The 23,195-nt window shown below is 38.8% G+C and overlaps 1 protein-coding gene across 6 annotated transcripts in view; it reads right to left on the bottom strand.

Moving 5' to 3' along the window:
• Nucleotides 1–23,195, bottom strand: part of Slc25a13 (solute carrier family 25 member 13) — a 165,569-nt gene that overhangs the window by 25,720 nt on the left and 116,654 nt on the right. For 5 of the 6 annotated variants that reach the window (XM_074064714.1, XM_074064716.1, XM_074064713.1 and 2 more), the window contains 2 exons: nt 22,082–22,162; nt 1,595–1,735 (listed from right to left, as the gene is read on the bottom strand). In XM_074064714.1, the coding sequence (XP_073920815.1) occupies nt 1,595–1,735; nt 22,082–22,162 (222 nt within the window). The remainder of the gene's footprint in view (nt 1–1,594; nt 1,736–22,081; nt 22,163–23,195) is intronic. The other variant, XM_074064717.1, reaches the window with a different exon arrangement.

Raw genomic sequence — 23,195 nt, 5'->3', positions numbered from 1 at the left:
AAGCTGCTACATCATGTTATAGACGGCAGAGCCTGAAAATTTAGAAAAGATGATTTCTTTTCAAATTGATCCCTCCTATGCCTCATGACAATATGGTTCATTTTTTACAGCTGGTAATAAATTGGTAAACAATATGGCTATAGAACAATGTGTTCACACACAATTACAGAATGAGCACCTTTAAGTGTAATTTAAAAAATCAGTATGTTTATTCCTAAATACTACATACACCTAAATAAATAAGTTTCCTCCCACTAAGATCACTCCCATTAAAGAGGGCACCATATTATATCTGATACTTACAAAGGCTCAGATCATGGGGTACTATTCCAATCACTTGACCCTGAGACACACAGAGTACCATTTGGGGAAGGCAGATTTGCCTGGAGCAACTTCAATTATTACTAATTCTGGATATTTACTGAGGTCACCTGAAGAACCCAGGTTATGGGGAAAAGAAAGCATAGAAAAACCTTCCTAAGATCTCAAATGCTGACCAGAATGTCAAAACAAGTCATTTAAAGGTTCTCTGAAAACCAATATGGTAAGTCATTAAACCATTACAGCTTGGGGTAAAAATGAAGACCACGTGTTCTGCAAAACCATGTTTGCAGAATGTTTCCAAAAAGTACATGAAGTAGTAATCAAGATGTTAGCTTAAAATGCACAGAAATAATTTGAATAAAACGTTTTTTTCTTGACATATATGTATAGAAACATTAATTTCATACATTTCTGTGTAAATACATGAAACTACTTTAAGTAGACATTTGACTTTTCCGCTTATATACCTAAAGATTTACTTATTCAAGTTAGTATAAAGCATTTCTTACTTTGGAAACTTCTCACTGTAAAATGATGAGCACCTTATGCTTGATAAAGCCTTAGAGCTTATGCAGATGATTTCAGTATATTTTATTACGACCACAGAAAAGTATAAATAACAAATTTCAAGAATTCTCTAAAAGTTTGTTTTGCAATCATTCTGAAAGACTTTTTTAAATGAAAAATGTTTAAGATTTATAATAATTAAGATGGTGCACAGAAACAGAAAACATAGATAGGACCAGAATGTATAGGATCAGAAAATAAATTCTTGACCTGTTATGGGCTTCTCCTTCTTTTTATGGTACTGGGGATGGAACATAGGGCCTTGAACATGTTATACAAGTACTCTACCACTGAGTTACATCCTTGCCCTGTCTTCCTTAAATTGAATTCAGCATATCTCCTGAAAGATGGGTACTATGATCTTTGCATCTGTCCCTTATAGAGGATACCACTGAGAATTAGGTTTTTGCATCAGTAACAAATCCAAATAAAGCTCTAGCCAATCTTCTTGTAAAGAGATGTTGTTGAACAACTTTAGTGGGCAGCATTCACATCATACATATCGTGGAATTCTGCATAAAGAGAAGGTTTTTGCAAATGGCAGGAAAGGATGGGTTCTAATTGGCATGAAGGTATCCTATGGGTTCAAGCAGAGTGTCTTCTCTAGGTATAGAAATGGGAGAAATCAATTTCATGGGTGAAGAATGGCTGCTAGTTTAGGAGATGAGAAAATAATCAAATAAGTGACTAAAAGTAAAGTTACCTTGTAGATGCCAAAGAAACCCAGGTCTCGCACCACAGAGAGAGCACTCACTCGGGGACCAGTGGTGATTTCTCCAGCCACTTGCAATCGGATTTTGACAATTTCTAAAGGATTTGTGAAAATCACCTGGGAGCCTCCTGCCTAAAGAGAAAAAGAAAAGATTTAGGGTCAAAGCTGAGAAATGTTAAGGTGGGTTATGAAGGGATGAACAAGCATTCTCAATAAAGCTCAGAACAGTCTATCCTCAAGAGACTATACTTTCAATCTGTGTCCCATCGATTCAAACAGCAGGTGGTTGCAAATTTGAATCAAAATACAGTTACTGCTTAGGAAGCCTTGTGTAAAGAGCCCCTTGCTTCCTTAACATGGATGTTGAATGAGGGCAAAGTTTAGAGGGAGACTTCTATTGACCTACTAGAGTCCTCATAACTAAACGAAAAAGATTCCATGGGGGCTGGAACTGTAGCTCAGAGGCAGAGCACTTGCTTAGCATGTGCAAGACCCTAGGTTCCATCTCCAGGAGAAAAAAATTCCTTGCAGTACAAGCTACTGTCACCACAGGGCTCAAAGCAAGGATATAAAAGCAGCAATAAAATAAAAAGTGAATACTATCAAAATAAACAGCCAAAGACCTGCCTGTCAGGATAGGGGTATGGGGGGCAAGCATTATTCAGTGCTTTTGAATAGTGGATTTCATGATTCTGGCAATAATTTGAAAATTCCCAGAGAACATGTAAACTTAGACGAGAAATATCTTTAAAAAATCAAGTGGATCATTAAATACCACTTTATGGGATTTTTCTTACAATTTTATTTATGTACTACCTGTGTATAGAATTATTCCTTTCATATGAGATAAATGATATGTCAAAGTAGCAAAAATATGCATTAAACCAATTATGGCTCAAATGTTAAATAGTGTATGTTACGTCATTCCAGCAATGGCTGGATGCCATACCTCCAAGAATACCAGTGAAATCTTCAGAGTACATCATACAGGAAATTTTAAGCTAGCTATTTTGAAGCTAAGCCTGTATTTATTATAAGCAATTATATTCTTTTTTAGTGTACTTCAGCTTGTTTTTCCTTGTCACAAATAATTTTTATCTCATCCAAACTAAGATTCATATGCAGCACAATTCAGAATATTCATATGCGGTGGTATCTCCAAAGTCGGACTGAAGACCAGGTGCTTGCATTTCACAGCTTAGAAGATGCTATCATGCTAACATATATAATTTGGGACAAGATCACACAAAACTACCTCTTAGTAGGTTCTCTACTCCTAGCACCCAATGCATGCACACTCACAAAATAGGCTATAATAATTAAAACTAGCTACAAGGCTGGTCTTTGAAGTACTGTTTATAATAGCTGGGGATAAGAGTTAGAAACAACATAAATAACCAAGGTAAGGGATGGATTAAGTGAATTTGAATATATCCATGCCTTGAGATACTATGTAGCCAATAAAAATATTGTGGAAAAATGCTCAACATATACTGCTAAGAAAAAACTCTCTCATATTCAAAATGCATGTTCATCTTTCTCCAATCTACTTTACCAGCACAGAGAAGGTACACCAAATCAGTGTTTTCAAGGTGATGAGATTATAAATAGTATCTTTTCTTTTGGTTATACTTTGTTTTTTCTTTATAGATAATATAAAGAAAAATACTCCTCTAAAGAAAAATACTTGAGTATGACATATATATAATAATTAAAAACTCAAAGAGAAATGTTCATTCACTAACTCTGAATCAAAATGTTCTTCCATTTTACCAATGTGATACAACGTTTTCCTTTTTCTTTTTCATTTTTTGGCCTTTCTGGGGATTGAACCCACAGCCATAGCCTTGCACATGCTAGGAAAGCATGTGCTTTCAGCCATGCCCCCAACCCTTTTACTTGTATTTTGCTTTTGACATAGGGTGTCCCTAACTTTGCCAGGGCTGGACTAGAACTCCTCCTGCCTCCACTTTCCAAATTGCTGGGAGTACAGGTGCATGCCAGCTACCAACCTGATAGCTTAGTCAAGACTTACGTGTTTTTAAAAATAGATCATGATTTCCCTCACCCCACATTTAGAGGGCAATAGTATTCTCCTGCTGATGGCCACAGATTCCCTCTCCTTGTCTACTCCTATAATGTTTTGCCCATCAATTTTATCTATAACAAGGTAGGCCAAATGAGCTCAGTAGGAACAACTAGGGCTGGATTTACAGGAGGCACAAGAAGTGGGCTCACAAAGTAGGAAGCAGAGTGTGAGATAATACAACACCCAGAGGGTCTGAATAGTTGTGCTTTGTGCATACCTGCAGGGGCCCAAAAAGAGCAGCTCCTGCCTATCTGTGGCCCTTTGGTGTTCTGTGGGTTTACATCTGTTTTTTTATGCAGCATGGGGGTGTTGTTGAAGGTTAGCAGAATAAAGAGATGAAATAGTCTTAGCCTAATAACCATGTTAAGGGTATAGTAAGGTTTTTCTTATGCTTTCTGGACCACAGATGTCTTCACATGAAAATGAAAATGGTGTCAAGTGACCGACAAAAACAAACAAATTTTAAATGGAAAAACCGTTTTATAAGGCAGAACAGCTGAGTGATCCACTGGAATGGAATTAGCATGAGAGCTGATTTCTCAAAGCACAAAAGAGGGTGAAACCATCACTACTAGGGTACAGTGCAAAGTGACCAGAGAACTCTGATGTACCTGAAGAACAGAAGAGGAATGCAGTGTATCCTCATCCCACTACCACCAAGGGCAGGTAGGAAGGCAGCAGAAAATCTCCTGTGAAGACCTAGCTTTAGGCCCCTGTATGTCCAATGACCTTGCTTACTATGAAGAGCAAGGAGCCGGCCAACATCCAGCAGCCAGCGTGGTTCTGCATGTGTGGGTTCCTTTCCCTCTTTCTCCTAAGGTAGAGGTTCTTGTCCCTGGCTGCATGTCACAATCACTTGCAGAGCTTATAAAATGTAGTTACTTCTGGACCCCACTCCGGACAAACTAAGTAAGAACCTCTGAATTTACTTTTGTTAAAAATTTCCTATGTAATTATTATGAGTACAGAAGGCTGAGAATGCCTTCACTATGCCATCCTTAGGATCCCTGAGGCTTGGTTTACCAGGCTTCCTGAAAGCTAGGATTTCTAATCCTCATCTTCCATATTTCAGAGAGTAACTTTTATATTTTACTTCTAATCTCTTAACCAAGTGATACCATTATTAAAGGTACACTTTTTACATATACAATTTTTGTCTTATTGTCATATATGCTTACTAACACTCAAAAAAGTTGTTCACAATGTATCCAATAAAATGAGTTATACTCAATTCTTCAGCTCCAAGCCAATCAACAGATACCAATTCTTTGAGAACTGCAAAATAAGTTCTCATCACTAAGGATGATCTAAGAGATAAATGTACTTCAGAGAACCGTAGGAAACAGATCATCAGGAAGAAAGGGTGTAGCGACACAGGAAAAAGTTAATGACCAATCCATAACATCTGGTGGACAAGAAAGAACCTAGAGGCTCAAAGTGGCACATTGTACAGGTGTCAAAGATGAAACAACAGGTCCTTTGGAGGCAGACTGGAAGGAAGTGTGAGACTCCAAGGCACCAAGAAGAGATGCTTATCAGACGCACAGTCTGTGTATCACGACCATGGCTCGACCACTGAACAGCACACTATCTGCTGCTCTTCCAGCTCCTGGTCTATTATCTATTCACAGTACCTCAGCCACGTTTCTCCTTCGCAGATCAAAGATAGATGAATAGGCAGACAACGAACAGGAACACCTATTGTGCACAAAGTCTTTGTGTCCCTCATCACTTGAGAGCTCTGGCTGTGTGAGGATACTGGTGTTTTTGTGTGTGCAATTTCATCACAAATCATTTTTCTATGATTTTCTAGATTCTGTGGCAAGTAGGATGGAGGAGATTTCCCATACTGAAGTCAGTATAGCATTTTGTATTCACAGTGATAACACTGACTTCTCTAGGTCTTTCCTGCTATAGCTTTTGTTAGTGAATACATCTAAAAAGAAACACATATACCTATTACAGTCTCACTTCTACTAATTCATCATTCATTCACAAAGTTGTTCTTCAAATATTTATAAGCAATAACATTCAAAGTTTGTTTTCAGAACTGTTGGGGCACAAGATGAGTGAGAAAGTCGTCCTGTTCACAGGGAACTTAAGGTAAGCGTGGATACCTGCTAAGCATCCATTATGGGCTACTTTGGATATTGCTTTGCATATAATATGAATCTTCAGTCCACTGAAGAGGTGCTTTTTTCTGATTTCACATAAGAGTAAACTGAGGCACAGAAAGATTAAAGCAATTATTGTAGGATGAACTGTGTCCTACCAAAAGTCATAGCTTCCTATGACTAACCTCCCTGGGGCACCTAACCTCCAGTGCTTCAGAAAGTGGGGCCTTCAAAAGAGATTAAGTAAAAATGAATCTAAAGGTGGGCCTTAATCCAGTAACAGAGGAATAAATACGGACATGTAAGAAAAAGACCAGGTGAGGACACAGGGAGAAGGCAGCCATCTATAAGCCAAGGAGGGAGGTCTCAAAAACCAACCCTGCCAACATCTTGATCTTGGACTTCCAGCCTCCAAAAATTTAAGAAAACAAATTTCTGTTGTTTAAGCCACTCTGTAGTGCTTTATTTTGGCAGCACCTGAAAACTAATACAGCAGCTTATCCACGGCTACACAGCAGTAGGCAGGGGAAAGGATTTTCGAAGGAGATCAATAACTACAGAACTCATGAATACAGGAAATGGCATGTGAGAAAGGATAATTACCACTCTGTAGAAAGTTAAGGTCCATACAAACTGAGATAATAGCTCAAAGGAGGGCAATACTTCTCCTGGCTAGGATGTTCTCGGAGGTGGTAAAGCACGTAAGAAGTGGAGGCCACTTCACTTGCCTGTGGTCACACAGCTAGGAAGGTAGGTGTGCATTCCAAGCTAAAGATGCTGGATACCAGAGCCTGAGCACCTACTAACATTTCTTATCATGGTAGCATGAAGGAACTGACCAGTACTCTTCCTTCCAGATGGCATGGAAGGGGGTGGCTGGAAATGAGATTGCTGGGTTAAATGATGGATAGTCATTCAGGCCACCATCCTGAAGAGCAGCGTTATACACTGCATGTGGTGCAAGTGAGCTTGATGAGCAGGGCTGGTCAACATCCCATCTGCAGAGGGGAAGTGTGCTAAGTGGTTATTCCAGAAGGAAAGGCCTGAGGCAGAGATAATAATTAGGGTTTTAGCAGAGTAGGTGAGATATACAAGGCCACAATCAGAATAATTACATCTGTAGTGAACTTCAGGGTAGAATGGATAGGTTGATGTGATAGAGACCAACAGTGTTAGGGATGAGGTCAAAGAGTTTTTGCATCTATTTAACAGGAACAAAGAGTTATACTGAGAAATAAGACAAAGAAGGTATTGAAGGGCAGTTGGGAGATAAGAACTGAGACACTGATGATGGCATATCCTACATATGACTGAAAGCAGGAGCTTATGTGGAGTAAGAGGAAGAAAAACCAAGTATGGCGAGGGATCCTAAGAAGTGTTGAGAAACCTCTGCTATACAGTGGAGTTGAGATTAAATGGACACAGAAATCAAGAAAGGGGCATGCAGAAGGGAGAAGGTAAAATGGCCACAATATCCACTGCTGACACAGGGAGGCAAGGCGAATGCATGAGGTGACCTTACATGGAAAATTGGATGCAGAGGAATTAGAACTGTAGAATTTATCCTTTCAGAGGAAGGGAAAGTGAGAAAATGATTGTCTTTTATGAGAGTAAGGGACAATGAAAGTTTATTTAGGGTAATTAAGAAGAAAAGATCTAAGAGAAGATAGAGGGAGGAGATAAAACAGCTAGAGATAACTATTTTTTGTTTAAACAAAACACGTAAGTTCCAAATGGAAGAGGGAAAGGAGTAAAGTGTTTGCTTTCGTGACACACATGGAATGGGGGATAATCTTATCACAGGACAGAATTAGTTTTCCTTACTACTTGTGCTTCAAGGATAAAGAAAAATGAATCAAACGGAGTAAGATTTAGCACAGGAGACATAACTAAAATTTTGATACATAAACTAAAACAATAAACTCCTTGGAATTGATGGCAAAATGACATTCTGGCTCTGTATAAGAAGTTATGATGAAGTTAGTCTGACCTGAGGAGATAAGAGTAGCTAAAGTTGTCTGAATATGAGTCCACAGACAAGGGCTCAGGTACTCTGTTGCTCAACTCAACACAAGCACATTGGAAGACACAGCAGGCAGCTGAGTGTTGAAACACAGCTTGGGGTTGTATCTCCACAGGGGCCCAGGGGACCCATGATCACAGGCAATGACAATGGGCACCCTATTGAGAGACTACCATATGTACAAAGGACTGTAGATGAGGAATGATTAAGTTCACAGCCATGTGGACTCTCATCCAGGCTGTCTCAGGTGCTGAACAAGAACATCTGATCCCCCACACATGTACTGCATATTAGCACTGCATTCTAAAGAAACTGGAACCTGACATTCAGAAACACGATTATCTTTAAAGGAGAAAGATGGGACCAGTACACCAAAAACAAATAATCAACCCTAAAATGTACACATTAACTTTTTTTTTTAACACAAGTGACATTAGTAAGGAATAACATGAAAAGTTTAAGACCAAAATGAAGAAAACTTCCTTCCCTCCTTTCTTCATTCCCTCTCCCCTTCCTCCTATCCCCCTCCCCCCTTCCCTTCCTTCTCTCCCTCCCTCCCTCCTTCCTTCCTTCCCTTCCTTCCACCCTTTTTTTTTTTTTGGGCAAGGTAAGACCTCCAGCTTGCCAGGCAAGCATTCTACCTTTTGAGATGTACCACCCCAGTCCTTTTGCTTTTAGTTTGTTTTTCAGAAAGTGTCTTGCACTTTTCCTGGGGCTGGCCTCAGACTCCTATAACTCTTTGAACGACTATGGCACTTATGAGTAGCTGGGATTAGAGGTGTCTAACACTACTTTTGGCTCGCGATAGGGTCTTGCTAACTTTTGTCCAAGCTGGCCTATTATCCTTTTCTCTTCATGTCCCTTTTTTTTTTAAAGTGTTACAAAGAATTCACTAAAGAAACAAGTATTATTGTTAAGAAGGTTCAATGTTGTAGGGATCTCAATTTGCCTTTAAGTTAACTTAAAATGTAAATGTTGTAATAATGTCAATTTACTATGAATGAATATAACAACCAATTATAAAGGTGTCATTTTTTCCAAAAATTATTTTCACATTCAAAGCAATTTTCCTAAAGAAAATCCCAATATGGTTTTCTGAATATGTTCAAAGATAGAAATATTTGTTCATATTACATGAACAAAAACATGGAGAATTTTCTGTCAGTACACAAATACATTTATAATGTCAAAAATTTTAAATTAGAGCATAAAAATGGACAAATGAAAAGATCCAAATATGGAGAGACACTAAGTACACTGAAAAGGTATGTAAGAAGTGCTATTGGACAACACAGTCAATGTAGAGTAGAGTCTCTTCCATGAGTATCCAGCAATTTCTCTCTGCCCAACACATGTATGTGACAGTATCCTAATGAGTCACAGCCTAGGGGGCTGGTTTTGATGCATTTCAGCATATATTCCACACTGTGAAGAGGAACAAAATTCATCAGTCTTTCCTAGACAGCCTCAGCTTCTCCTGACTGTTGCCTCCCTCCCAGAATTCTCATCTTTTTTCTCTTTATAGAGTCCATTGTTAACTAAGAGGTCCTGTGTGCTAGAGGAGCTCAAGAGACTGACAGTACACTAGTGCAAGGAGGTTAATATTTTCTTGCACAATATTCACTGGTTGGTGTGGGAATTCTCTCTCACTAGTTGAGAAAGGATTTTTTTTTTTGTAAAGTATAAGTTTTTCAAATTATAGTCCACTGTGTATGAAGGCCCTTCAGGCAGAGGGAAACACAACCCATTAGTGGACTTCAACTGCTTCTTCTTACAAGCTACCCCTATCCTTCTGACCACAATGATACTGGAGACTATAGTCTTTCCTCTGGTATTTGACTCTCCGCCCTGTGATCTGTGCATGAATTATATCCAGTCAGCTTTCTGACAATGTTCAGTGTCTGTCCTCCAGGTTTCCTTCTGGAAGATGTGGTTTTCCAACAACAATGTGGAGGAAGTCATCTTGAGACTCACTTTCAAGAACAACTGTCTACCAGTGTTATCAGAATCAAGAAAAGGTATAACATTTTGAATGACTATGTCCTATAAACCCTTTTTCTTCCTCCTTTCTCTCCTAATGAAGCCAGAGACAGACACCTGCAGAGCACTTTCAATGTGGCAGATGCCATGCTAAACTCCTTAGAGACATCATCCCTCATCCCTCCCATTCACGTTGACACAGACTGTATTATTCCTACATTTCTAGAGATGAGGAAACAAATTCTGTCCACAGCAGAGGCAAAATTTGAACCCAGACAGGCCTGATTTCAACCTCAGACCTGGAAATTTTATGCTGACTTGCTGACTGGCAAAGATACTGAGCCTTAAAACATGTTTATCTTCAGTTTTTCTTTCTTGTTTGAACAGAGTACCTGCCTGCATCTTTGGTCAATCTGATCCTGTAGAGAATTCCAATGACTTGATGAGCCTCTGTCAAGAGACAGAGACATTAAATTTGCATGTAATGCAGAGACATTAAAAGTACATGAAGAAATATGAAGGTGATTTTGATTGTAGTCTGAAGCCTGTGATCTTCATAAATTTACTTTTGCATACAAGAGAGGAGGGCTGAGAGCAACCGGAATGGGAAATGGGCCTATGGAAACTATGACTATGTCAGCACGGAGGACAAGCACTGAGCTTTGCGAAGGGTTGGGACTCCATCCACACAGAACATCACCACTTCCGAATGCTCTGACTTTAAACATATATGGTTCTCATGGCTCAAAGTAAAATACAGGTTTTTCCTTTTAAAACCTCCTCTCTGGTACGGGCTAGAGAGAGATTTTGCAAATAGCCTAAATCATGGTTTCTAACACAGCTTCTTTCAGTCATTGCTCACATGCTTCTATAAGCTTGCTTTCCTTTTTGGTTCTTTGCTACATTTTTGCAACCCAAATTTCTCTTGTTGTGTTAAGTAACAATTTACTTCACTACTGACACTTCTGAACTCAACATGGGGAACTCTGTATTGGGAAATGTTACAGCTAGTTCTTTGTTAAAAAGTGAATTTGAAAATTCAAATATTTTGAAAGGCAACATAATTCTAAAGAACCATATTCTCTAAGTATTCCAAGAACAGTGACCCTCACTAAATGGTGACTACTCTAGGTCCAATAGGTATAGGTAAGTACACGTATCTTATAAATAACCTCCATTCTTTCTCGGGATCTGAGAAATCAAGTCAAAAGAACTCAAGAGATTTTCATGCATGTGTCTTTACACATTCCTTCTTTATGACCCCTTCTTCAACCCATTCCAATCAACAATCTTGAGAATACATGGGGGACACTACACTTGCATTAAAAACAATCAAAACTGCCTGCTGTCCACAGGAAACACAGCAGTCTACCTTAACATTACCCAATTTCTGCTGCTTTAAACTAAAAGCATTAAATATAACCCTAATTTAATCACCTTCCTTTAATTTGAATTCACATGGTAGATACTTATAGCTACTTTAAAAATTAAGTGGCAAAATGTATATGAAGAATATGTATCTTGATATTTTAATTATGCTCAATTGAATGTACTTAGATTTAAAGTGCTTTTCACAAATGACATGTGCTAAGAATATCTAATTGCATACTGACATTCTAAAATATGTGCTTACATGTGTCAAAAATAGATTAATATGAAGTTATAGAATATTACCTTTTTTTTAACTAAAACCCAAATACATTATTTTGAGTATCTGGATGCAAACAAAATTATAACTACAAATAAAGTCTACAATAGCAAATGCCTAATGATTTATGTTACACTACGATGAATATATGTGATGACTGTATTTAATACTGAATAAATTAGAAAAATAAAGATTCCTTAAGAAATCTAAGCTTCAATGTTTTTTCCATTTACTTTTACCAACTCAGTGTTAAAGGATACATTAAAATAATTTGTATGTATCACAAGTACCGCTATTGTATATAAAGATCACAAGTACAAAACAGATATTTGGCACACAGAAGTGGATAGATTAAATTAACCTGCATTGCCCTGCAGCAGTCCAATGGTATTATACCCACTGAAGAAGTCAGCAACTTTCCAGGGGAGCTGGCAAACATGAGCCAGCATAAGGTCAAAGGCCATTCAATCTATCCAGCTCTAGTGGGAAATTGTTCTGGGCCTGGTGGTCTCACAAGAAATGTCATCACCTTCCTATTATCAGGAACATAAGTCCTCATTCCAAGTGGAGAAAAGTATCTTTTCGTAAACCAAATTTCTTATAGGCGGAGTTGTATCCCTACGAAATTTGAACATGTAAGTCCTAACTCCAAGTACTTAAGAGTAAGACGGTATTTTAGATAGGGTCTTTCAAGAGGAAATTAAAATACAACAAGGTCATTAGAGTTAGCACTACTCCTCTATGGTTGCTGTCCTTATAAGAAGAGAAAATTAAGACACAGACAACACATAGACTGAGGGGTGACAATGTGAGGACATGGAAGATGGCCATGTACAATCAAAGGAGAGGACTCAGGAGAAAATAAATCCCCTCAGTTGTAGACGTCTAGTCTCCAGAGCTGAGAGAAAACAAACTTCTGCTGTTTAAGCCACCCTATTTGTAGTATTTTGTTATGGCAGCCCAACAAACTAAATATCGAGACTGTCTGACTAAATGCACATCTCTAAACAGTAAGCAATATAGGATTTTTCTTTGACTTGGTATGTAATTAAGTTCTTACACAGAAAAAATCTGAAACTGATTTTCACAACTTTTAAAAAAGAATAAAATAGATTCTTACTATGTAATTGTTTTTGAGACAGACACTAAAGTGCAATGTCCTAGTCTTAATTTTCAACCATATAGTAGGCAGGAAAAGGCTATTTTGTTTACACATTTTACAAACATTAAGTTCATATTTTCAGCTCCATGGGGTTTTAATAGACCTATAGAAACTTGGCCAAGAGACCAAAGTAGAATATATTTGACTAACATTAAAAAGCAATTAAGTTACAGGCCTGTCAAACATGTTAACATTCAGGGTCTGCCTGAATGTTAACATGTCTATTTTGACTACTACCACCAGGATCATTTAATGTTTTACAGACCTTCAATGTCTAAAGACCCTTAGCTGTATGAAAGCTATGGTCCAAACTTTCTTCAAATTCTCATATCATAACAAGCCCCTCTCCTATTTATTAGAAATCCAGACTGATGGCCCAGTGTTTGAAGTGTACTAAATCAAATACTCTGAGACTTTACCAAAGAGAGAAAAGGGAAGAAAAGAGGTATTTGGCCGGCTCAAGTGTCTATCATGAGAGTTGGACTTTCCCCTACTAAGATGGTGTTTCTGAGCTTCTACAGGCAGCTCTTAGCTAGGGTATCCCCAAATGTCTTCGTTTGTTCAAGCTGCTAAAACAAAGTGTCACAGACTGGGTGGGATTTAAGCAACATAGATTCACACTGGGTGTTAAGTTACAACATGTGGATTGTGTGGGGAAGTAAACATTAAATCTTTGGGCTCCATAAATCCTTCATATCATCAGATATTTCTTTTATTTTGTCTTCAGTTCAAGAAGGAGTCATCTGGAGAAAGAGTTTTTAACTGGCAGACAGGCAGTGGAACTCTGTTCCAGGCCAAAACCTTAGTCCCATCCCTCAGAAAACTGTGACGGACCCGCCTCCTTGGTTTCTCAGAAATCTCCAAATTTGGGTACTGCCATAGCTAGCATTTTTTTCTGTTCATCAGCCTCTTTTTTACATGATTCCATCATGGTTTTGCCATGATAATTTCTTAAGTTAACCATTCAATAAAATCTTTTTGACTTAAAACATAAACCACAATAAATAAACTATACCTATTTGGAGATTACTTACGTGCCATCTTTAGAAATGAAGTAAAAAGGTTGGTTCTATTACTGAGTGCTCACTGAATATTTTCTAGGGAAGCATTCTAGGTAAACAGATATGTAGGCATGATTACAGCTACTTACTAAAGTCCATCAATTCCTTCATCTGCCATCTCCAGATACTGCTCTTAACTGGCCATCTGCATCTGAGTAAACAGGACATGGTATATGAAGTAACTACCTTTCCTTTCCAATTCCATGGTCTCCCTCATCACCAACACCTTCTCGTCAAACATTCAGTCACGCAATAGATAATCTTTACGCTTCTTCCAAAATGTCAGACATAATGCCAGGCACAGAACTGTAACAGTGAGACGTGGGCCCTTCCCTCAGTGTTTAGTTGTCCAAGTTCTGTCAGTATTTTCCCAATGTTCAAAGGATGCAATTAGTTGTCAACACAGTTATAAAAGGAAGATTTTCTCTGATATACACAGTTATAAAGGAAGATCTTCTCAAGTGTCAAGCAATGACTATGTTTGACAAAGATGGCAGATCATACATAACACCTGATATCACTAAGGCTTCAAGTCAATAGGAGTTGGTGGATAGGCGTTGATGGAAAGTGTGACTAGAACATATGAATGTCTGTAATATGGTCTTCTATTTTGGGGAATAGTCCAAATAATAACACAAATACATTTTAAAATAATGTGAGCAAGTATTCAATTTTCATTTAACTATAAGTGGATTTTAAAGATGTAAGTATTAAAAATAATAAACTTAATTCCATACTATCACTTTTGTTATTTGACATATCACACAGGAGCAACTTCATAGAAATTCAACTTAAGGACTGAGCCTCACATCAGCCTATATTTATAAGTAGGATATACACAGAGACTTAGACAATAGAATTAAGATTTTGCCTTAAGAAAACTATACTGTGAGGATGCATGTCCACAGGAAACCCTGGGAAAAGAAAGATCACAAAAGTAGAATTAAAATCCACTTCAAGTAATCTGCCTCACCAGCTCTGATTGCCAGAGCCTATGTATTCATTATACAAGGGAATTCTCCATGGTTCGATATGATTGGTTCTGAAATCTCAAGGGATTTCAAGCTCAATCCATAGGTGATAGGGTTTGGGGTATATTTTATGATAGAAGTACCCACACCACTATTCACAGTATGCTTACAGAATTCAGAGCTAAAAACAAAAGAGTACAGGAAGGGTTTGAAGACATTTAGATATGGTGGGAAAAAATGAACTGTTAAGCTGCTGGGTGTGGTCATGATTCAAAGTGGTCATTGGCCTTTTATCCAAAATAAGGTTTGCCAATCAAATTTCCTCTCTCAATAATTATATGAAAAATAAAACACAATCAGCAACTTCAGCTAATTACCTGGGGCTGCAGCAGGGAATGAAAAGAGGTTGAAAGGTCATACTGTAGAGAGGCGAGGTGGCTAACAAGAACATGAAGGGCATTCTCGAGAAAGTCAACACTATGAAGAGAAGTGGACCACAACAGTAAAAAGATGTGTGGAGAGATGAAAAGTCACTGTGAGAAAGACTGAGAAGTCCAAGTACAGAATATGGATAATAGCCAGTTCCCAGAATTGCCTCAATTCTCAAGAGCCTCCACTTTCATTTCATGATACCCTAAGCTTAATCTTCATTTGTTTTAGCTACTTTAGTAAGTTTCTGCTCCCTTTCACCACACACAATCTGAAGCAGGTTATGGGTTCAGAATTAGCAACAGACTGACAGAGAAGACATGGGACTGGCTCTGAAGCCTTCACAAATATTATAGCAATGATGATATTCTCACCTTACAATATTGCTTTCTGAATCCAGTGGTTGAAAGATTCTTTGGTGTTTTCTTATTAAGAAGTAGAGCTACTTCCTTTCTGGGCTGTCCTAACTGGCTTGCTAGACCCACAAAATGCAATGGAAGGATGGGCCATAAGAAGTCTTGCAGCATCTGCCCAGGAAGACAGCTGCTCCTGGGAGACTACCTTTCAGAATCAAACTGTGAAGGTTTGAAGGGTCCAAAGAAAAGCCACAGGAGGTGCTATGGACAACAACCCTAGCTCCTGGCAGCTGACAGCAAGCATTTCACCCACCCACAAGAGTGATCACCTTGGGTATCCATCTCAGGTGAATCTTCAGATGACTCCAGCTCCAGCATCCCTTAACCTATAACCAAGTGAGGATCTAGTCAACTCAGAGAACCATGAGAGATGTGAACCAAAAGTAAACCTTTCCTCTGTTCAATTGTTATTATCAGGTGTTTTGTTATAGCAACAAAAAGTGGCTGACATACCCAGCACTGCAAAAGAGAAAATATGAAAGATTTCTAGAGCCCTCAAGGTAGTTTGAGATCCTCACTAAGTCACACCAAACTCCAGTGAACTCTCCTTTTGCTGAATATAACTGAGTGTAGTTACATTCTTTTCCATCCAGAAGGCCTAAATGAATCATCTGCTTTCATAAAATCCAAAACACATGTATCACAAGTTGAAAAGCAGATACTGGAAGAGGAGGAAGATTAGCACTTAAGTCATGTTTTAATTATTTCAAATACACTCACTTAGTAAATCTTTACTATAACCATGGAAGGTTAAGAGTGGTAGGTTAAAGATGGCAGCAATACCTTTGCCACTTCTTCCACTCAAAGATAAAGTGTATTTTCCTTGCCACTGAATTTCACTGCTTAACAAACTTAATGTGGCTAAATTGATGCTGGGTACCTTCAAAGGGTAGGCCTGAGACACTGAAAGTCTCACTGTGCCCTCAGAATTCCTCTTCTAAGGCAAGCATGAGAAAGCCCACCCAGTCATGCTGTGTGGGGAGGCCTGGCTGGAGGAGAACCGGGACCCCCCAGACATCAGCCCGGCCATGTGTGAGTTCATGATGGACCTTCCAGCAGCCCCAGCACTCATGAAACATGCATATGAACTATCCAGGCGCCAAGAGGAAGAAAAAATAATTGGTTTAAGTCACTAAGTCTTAAGAGTGGCTTGTCATACAGCAATAGATAACTGAAAGGAAGTTGTTATCTTCATTTTGCAGACAAGAAAACCAAGGCCCATTCAAAGCAAGTAAGTTGTCTATTCCCTGACTCACATCTGGTGAAGACTTTGGGACCCCAAAACTGACTTAAAGTCCAGGTTCTTCATAGCCTAAGGGATTGCCTACTGTTTGAAGGGATTACTTTTATAATTAAATGACTACCATCTTAAAAAAGATTAATTTTACAAATAAAAGCATACCTATTATGCAGATTCTCAAAAACTGTAAAACACTGAAGAGTATCTTTTGCCAGATGCCAGTGGTTCATGCCTGTAGTCCTAGCTAATTGGGAGGCTGCGACTGAGACCATCACGGTTCAAGCCCAGCCCAGACAAAAGTTTGTGAATCCTCATCTCCAAAATAATCACTGAAAAACGGACTGCAGGTGCTCAAGAGGTAGAGCACCTGCTTTGCAATTGTGACGTCCTGAGTCAAACCCTAGTCCCACCAAAAAAGAAAAAAAGAACACCTTTATTTTTGTAAAATGATAACCATCTGTATGCTTTCTACGCTACGTGATTTGGGAATCATGGTAAGTATGGCTTGGAGATAAAGGTGATAAATTTTATTAAGGATGGGAAGGGGTATAACCAACATAAAAGAAAAGATAAATAAGCCCATTACCAAAGCTGTCACTGACAAACTGAGGATTTAACAAAGCTGTTTTGACTTTAAAATTATTTAATTTAACAAATATTTACAAAGAAACTGCTGGTTATCATGTACTACTAAGGTTCTTAGGCTATGTAATGAATAAAAAGATCCTAATGAAACTCCCCATACAGCTATGTTAAACAAACAATAATGTCTTTTTTCAAAAACAGAACAGGAAGGTAAAACAGGTCTTGTCTGGGGGTTTGTTTCAGTGGGAGGGAGGAGAATATGAAGAAGGCATGAAGAAGGGTGATGTGGTGGAAATATGTACTCATGTATGTAAATGGAAAAATGAGGCCAGTTGAAACTATTCCAGGAATGGGGGGATGGGGATAAAGGAGAATGATGGAGGGGGTCATATGTTTAAGGCCATTCTTGGCTACACAGTGAGTTCTAGGCCAGCTTGGGCTGCATAGCAAGACTGGTCTTGCTATGACCAAAACAAAAATGTTAAAAAAAAAAGACATCTGATGCACAACTATACAAACAGGCAGGGTATGGTGGTTCATGCATAATCCTAGGTACTTAGGAGGCAGAGATGAGGAGGTCCGAGGTTCAAGGCCAGCCTGGGCAAAAAGTTAAACAGATCTCATTTCAATCAATAAGCCAGGCGTGGTGGTGCCTGCCTGATCCCAGCTATGCAGGAGCCCACAGGTAGGAGGAGAATGGTTAAACGCCAGTCCTCACAAAAACAAGAGACCCTATTAAAAAAATAACTAAAGTAAAATAAGGGCTGAAGGTGTGGCTCAAGTGATAGAGGGCCACTTAGCAAGTTCAAGGCCCTTGATGTCAAGTCCCAGTACCACCAAAGAAAGGAAAAAAAAGCATTTCTTGTACACGGGAATGAGCATGGCAGGCAACACACAGGCAGATGACAGCAGCAGGGTCCTACCTATTTTCAGGGGGAGCAATTCATTGTATGCTTCCCAATGGTGACATTACCACCATCGCTATTATTAGTAGTAGTATTCTTTGGTGGTACTGAGGTTTGAACTCAGGGTCTTAAACTTGCTAAGCCCATGCTCTACCTCTTGAGCCATATACCTCAAGTCCTATTATGCTTTAGTTATTTTTTCCACAGGGTCTCGTGTTTTTACCCAGTGCCATCTTCAGACTTCAAACCTCCTACCTATGGCCAGCATACCTGACTTACTGATTGAGATGGGAGGAATCTCACTAACTTTTCCCGGGCTGGCTGCAAATCTGGATCCTCTTGAACTCCACCTGAGTAGCTGGGATTAGATAGATGTAAGCCACAGTGTCTGGCCTCATGGTGACAGTCTTACCAACTCCTTTCAGAACTAGTGACATGAGCACATCAATGAGTTTTCCCACTCAAAATGAATATAAACTCCCAGGAACAACAGATCTAGTCACACACACATACGAGCACGTGCATTACATGGAAAAGTACAGGAACACATTATCAAAGAGGAATGTAGTTCAAATGCATGCTCAGTTGTTTTTCCAAAAATTATTACAGAACTCTATCTTCTACTGGCATTTAAAGAATTTTTACTAAATATGATGAGCTTTACAAGACAGAGATTCATACATTGTCAACATACCTTTCCTGATGAATATTAGATTTATTTTCATACCAGGCAAGTTAACCATCATATTTGTACACCTTTCTTAAATAATGGCACTACTTGTCTTTTCTTACTTGGTTCTTATCCCCAAAATCCCCAAAGCCCCCTTCCCCCAGGGTTTAACCCTCTATTCCACTAGGTACATGGAAGATGAGAGGACTTTAACCTAAAGATTATATGGCATTATACACGGTTTGGCATTTTTTAAAGGTAGCAGTAAGAAAGCAATAACATACTCCGAGACTGTATATCAGTTTTTAAAGTCATTAGGAACCTAACTGGGAATGAACAATGGGTCCTCTCTGTCCTCTGTCATGTTTGCTGAGACATTCTACTGTCATTAAAAGACTGTCAATCACAACTTCTTACAGGGGCTGAGCTTCTGACCCAAGAAGGAGAAGGGGGAAAGAAAGAGAAGGTGTATATGTTTTGCACAGGGAAGCCTGAGGGCCCAGGTCTCTGTCAGAACTCCTGTAACTGCAAAATGCTGAGCTTCCTCCCTGAGAGAAAATGCAACCACAGGAACTCTTGCAGACTGAGGGTTTACACACCCCAATCAGAGCATCTAGGTCAGGCTTGAATTATGCTGAATAGATCACTACTATTAAGTGTGAGTCTCTAAAAATGCAAGGAAAACTTAAGTCAAATTCTAGCCAGGGCTCTAAGTGAAAACCAATCTCAATGTGAAAAATGAGCTTATATGTGTCAGGTATTATTATATGAAAAATAACAAGGAATGGGTTAAAATTTACTCCATTACTACATTTAAGTGCCAATGACTTTTCCTCCAAATATACTATCACTTCTAGTTTTCTAAAAAAATAAATAAATAAAACAGACCATTTGGCTAAGGACTGTGAAGTTATGAGGTCACAAGACAATGAGCTCCCTGCATATTTTCCATTTTTTATAGAAATTGGATTACAAAAACAGAAAAGGCCTTGTTCAAAGAAATGAACAGCTTTGGTTATGAGTGCAAAAGTCAGCCATGTGTACTAACTCTCGGTAATAATGAAGAAAGATAAGCTCCCCAGGGACTTAAAAGTCAACACCTAGCAATGCTTGGCTGACCTAAGGCAGGGAACTGCTCCTGTGACACAGATGCACAAAACCCTTTGTATTTCCAATCGGACAGACCAGGCTGTAGAACTGACACTGGTTCTGCTTAGGAGAAAACATTGCCAAAGCCTGGCCTCTAGGAGAGATGCTGCTGCGGTTGCTGCTATACATACTCTGAAGATGGAATCTTCTACCCTTCTATTGAAAGATCTAAAGATGCCTGAGTAGTCTGCTCCCTACAGGCCTGCTTACCTAAAAGTAAACTCTTACTTCTTAAAACAATGGTTGGGAGAAGGAGGCAGCAAAAAAAGGAGACTTGAAACGCTAAGGACTACTGTCTACCCACCTTTGAGATGAAGGGTGGCAAACCTCATTTTACAGATATTTTAAGCAGCTGTAATGCCTAGTGGCTCCAATTTTAAGCCTGTGTTTGGAGCAGGTTTCAAAAAGTGCTGCACCTCTTTACAATAACTAGGCACCACTTCTGACGCCAATCTGCACTCTGCATTTGAAGACAAGACCACCTACAGAGGGCACCTCAATACGTGCCACAGCCCATCTCCTTGGCACCTGATGCATGTGTAGGTACAATGCTTTCAGTAAGAAGAAAATATACCTCCAGGCACCATGCCACGATGACTGCCAGAATCTTGAGTAGCATCACAAAATTAACTTTACATTTAATTTCTTAAAGAGGTCTACAATCATGTCTTCGTAGCAGGTCTAAAAGTCTAACTTAAAAACAAAAAAAAAACAAAACACTTCCACCTGACCTATTGAAAAATCTCTGCTACTTCATATCACTTGAACAGCCTGAAGGACTGGTCCAGATTTGACCTATGGAAACACCTATTTATAAATTGGAAAATCTAGTTATTCAAATGGAAACTGTACGGTTGTTTGAAATATGGAGCACTTATGAGGGAGAGTGGTTTCTTCAACTCCTGCTATTCTGTGTGATTATTATTGTATGCCCCTTTTATTGAGGACATTAAAGGCTCTCTTTTTCTATCCTGAATGCTCCTAAAGTTACAGAACAAGGGGATCCTACCTGGCCATCTCTGACAGGTCAGTGATCAAACAGAAAGTAGGCAGTAGCCAAATTCCATCCACCTCTTAAAAATTACCAGGAGCTAGCACTCCTTTGCTCCTTTTCCTTCAAGGAGCCACCATTCAATGTTAGACAGGACAATAAACCCTTTTCACACAAGCATTTAATATTCTCAGGTATCTGTTCAACTTCCAAACTAAATGATTAAAACAAAAATGTTTTGTGAAAAACATTTCCTTCCCAGAACAGGCCAATTAAGAAAGAAAAAGAAAGAAAGAAAATAAAAGTGACCTCATCTTTCTTATGAGATATATAAGGGTAAATGGAAAATATACCAAGATTCTATTGCTCCAGTGATCAAAGCCTGTTTATTTACCCAACCTTATCTTTAAATAGCACTGGTCTTTGTATGAGTTAATTTACTTGAAGTATTTGCATTCACATGGACAAATCCATACATGAAGATAGAGTGAGACACAATGTTTTGCTGAGATTCAGAGCAAGATGTGGTTTGTTCAGCTATATCCATAAGCAATCACTCCACACATTTTGACAATGCAGAGCCCCTCAGCCAGCTGCTTCCTACCATCTTTTCCCAGAAGCACTAGAAGCTGGAATGGTTGCTTCCACTTGTATGGAAAAGCAAAGCAGGGCACTATGGCTGTTGACTTCAAGCTACAAATTATAGTTCCTAACCCAGCAGAGGGTGCCATGAGGAAAGAATGTACTGCAAATTAACTTTAGAAAGGGTTAGTAAAGATTTTTCAAAGGCCAAACACTTCTGCCTCAAATGACTTCTACTGTAGACCCAACCGCAAGCAATGATGAATTTACCAGGCATGACTTAACAGGCAGTAAGATCAGAAACATTTACCCTTCACCTCAGGAATGGCCGCCTGTCTAGGAAACTCTGCCATGGTACAGGATCTGTGGTTAAATAGAAGCCTTAGTCCACACTTGCTGACCAGGGCAGTGATGCGAGTGTGAGACAAGTTTTCCAACATATAGATCTACAAAAGGTACTTACACAGCCTCCAGCAAGAATTTCTGCTGCAAGTGGGACCGAACCGTCTTTGTGCATAAACTTATCCCTCACAAAATCATTCACCTTGAAGAAAAATATTTATAGAAGCTGATGAAAAATATAAAGAAAGTCATTAAACACATATAAATGTGCATTTGTTGATACATGTTATTTTTTGTCAGTCTGTTGCACAAATTAACAGATCTTAAAATAGTGAGAAAATACTCTCAATAGCATACATGCAGCTTTTAAAAGATAAACTATACATGCATCCCTGATGTTACAGGGAAAAAAATTGAAAGACAAATGGTTTATAAGCCAAAAACTAAAACATGTTCTACAATTACAATAGCATGAAAAGGGAGACATAGGGCTAATTCAGACAAAATAAAATATACACTTTATAATTTAAAAATGGTCTTATGGGGTGTGATTAAAAAGCATTTTCAAGTTTGCTAGCAAGATTTAATCTAAAACAGAGCTCTCACCGAGACCAATTTTCACCAATTTTTCAGCTTAGTAGAAATTCAGTATCTAAAGTCTCCTGAAGGATTCTCAAAGAATATCAATTGCATTAATTAATTAAGTACAGTATTCTCAAAATGATATGTACTACAGCAATTCTAAGAAACAATTATATGTCCTTGACAGATACAGGCTAGAGAAGATTAGCTACTCAAGGTCACAGCATAAAATGGTGTAAGAGACATTTCAGGAACCTAGACTACACAGCCTAATCTAAAACTAGAGTTTAACTTTCTGGGGCTTTGAGGCCTTATTGATTCACATGCAGTATCTATCCATTCCACAAACACTTGAACTGAGTACCAACCACCTGTCAACATAAGCCAGGCACCGGGCAAACAGTCTGATGATGGGTCAACCTCAACTGAAACACAGAGTCCCCAATATCTGGCTTTGGCATACACTTGTGCAACACACTCTAAACACACATTTCATAAACAGCAGGTGTAACTGAAAGAGTACATGCTTTCAAGTCAGAAAATATGACTTACAATTCTGTTTCTCTTGCTTGTGAATTATGTGACCACAGGTAGGCTGCTTAAACCCTGTGGGCCTCACTTTCCTTCTCTGTACATGGTGGATCACACTTCAC

Source organism: Castor canadensis, chromosome 2, assembly GCF_047511655.1.
Source record: "Castor canadensis chromosome 2, mCasCan1.hap1v2, whole genome shotgun sequence".
In the NCBI taxonomy this organism is placed as follows: domain Eukaryota; kingdom Metazoa; phylum Chordata; class Mammalia; order Rodentia; family Castoridae; genus Castor; species Castor canadensis.
The sequence above is the reverse complement of the archived record's forward strand: the minus strand, read 5'-3'. Positions and strand labels throughout refer to the sequence as shown.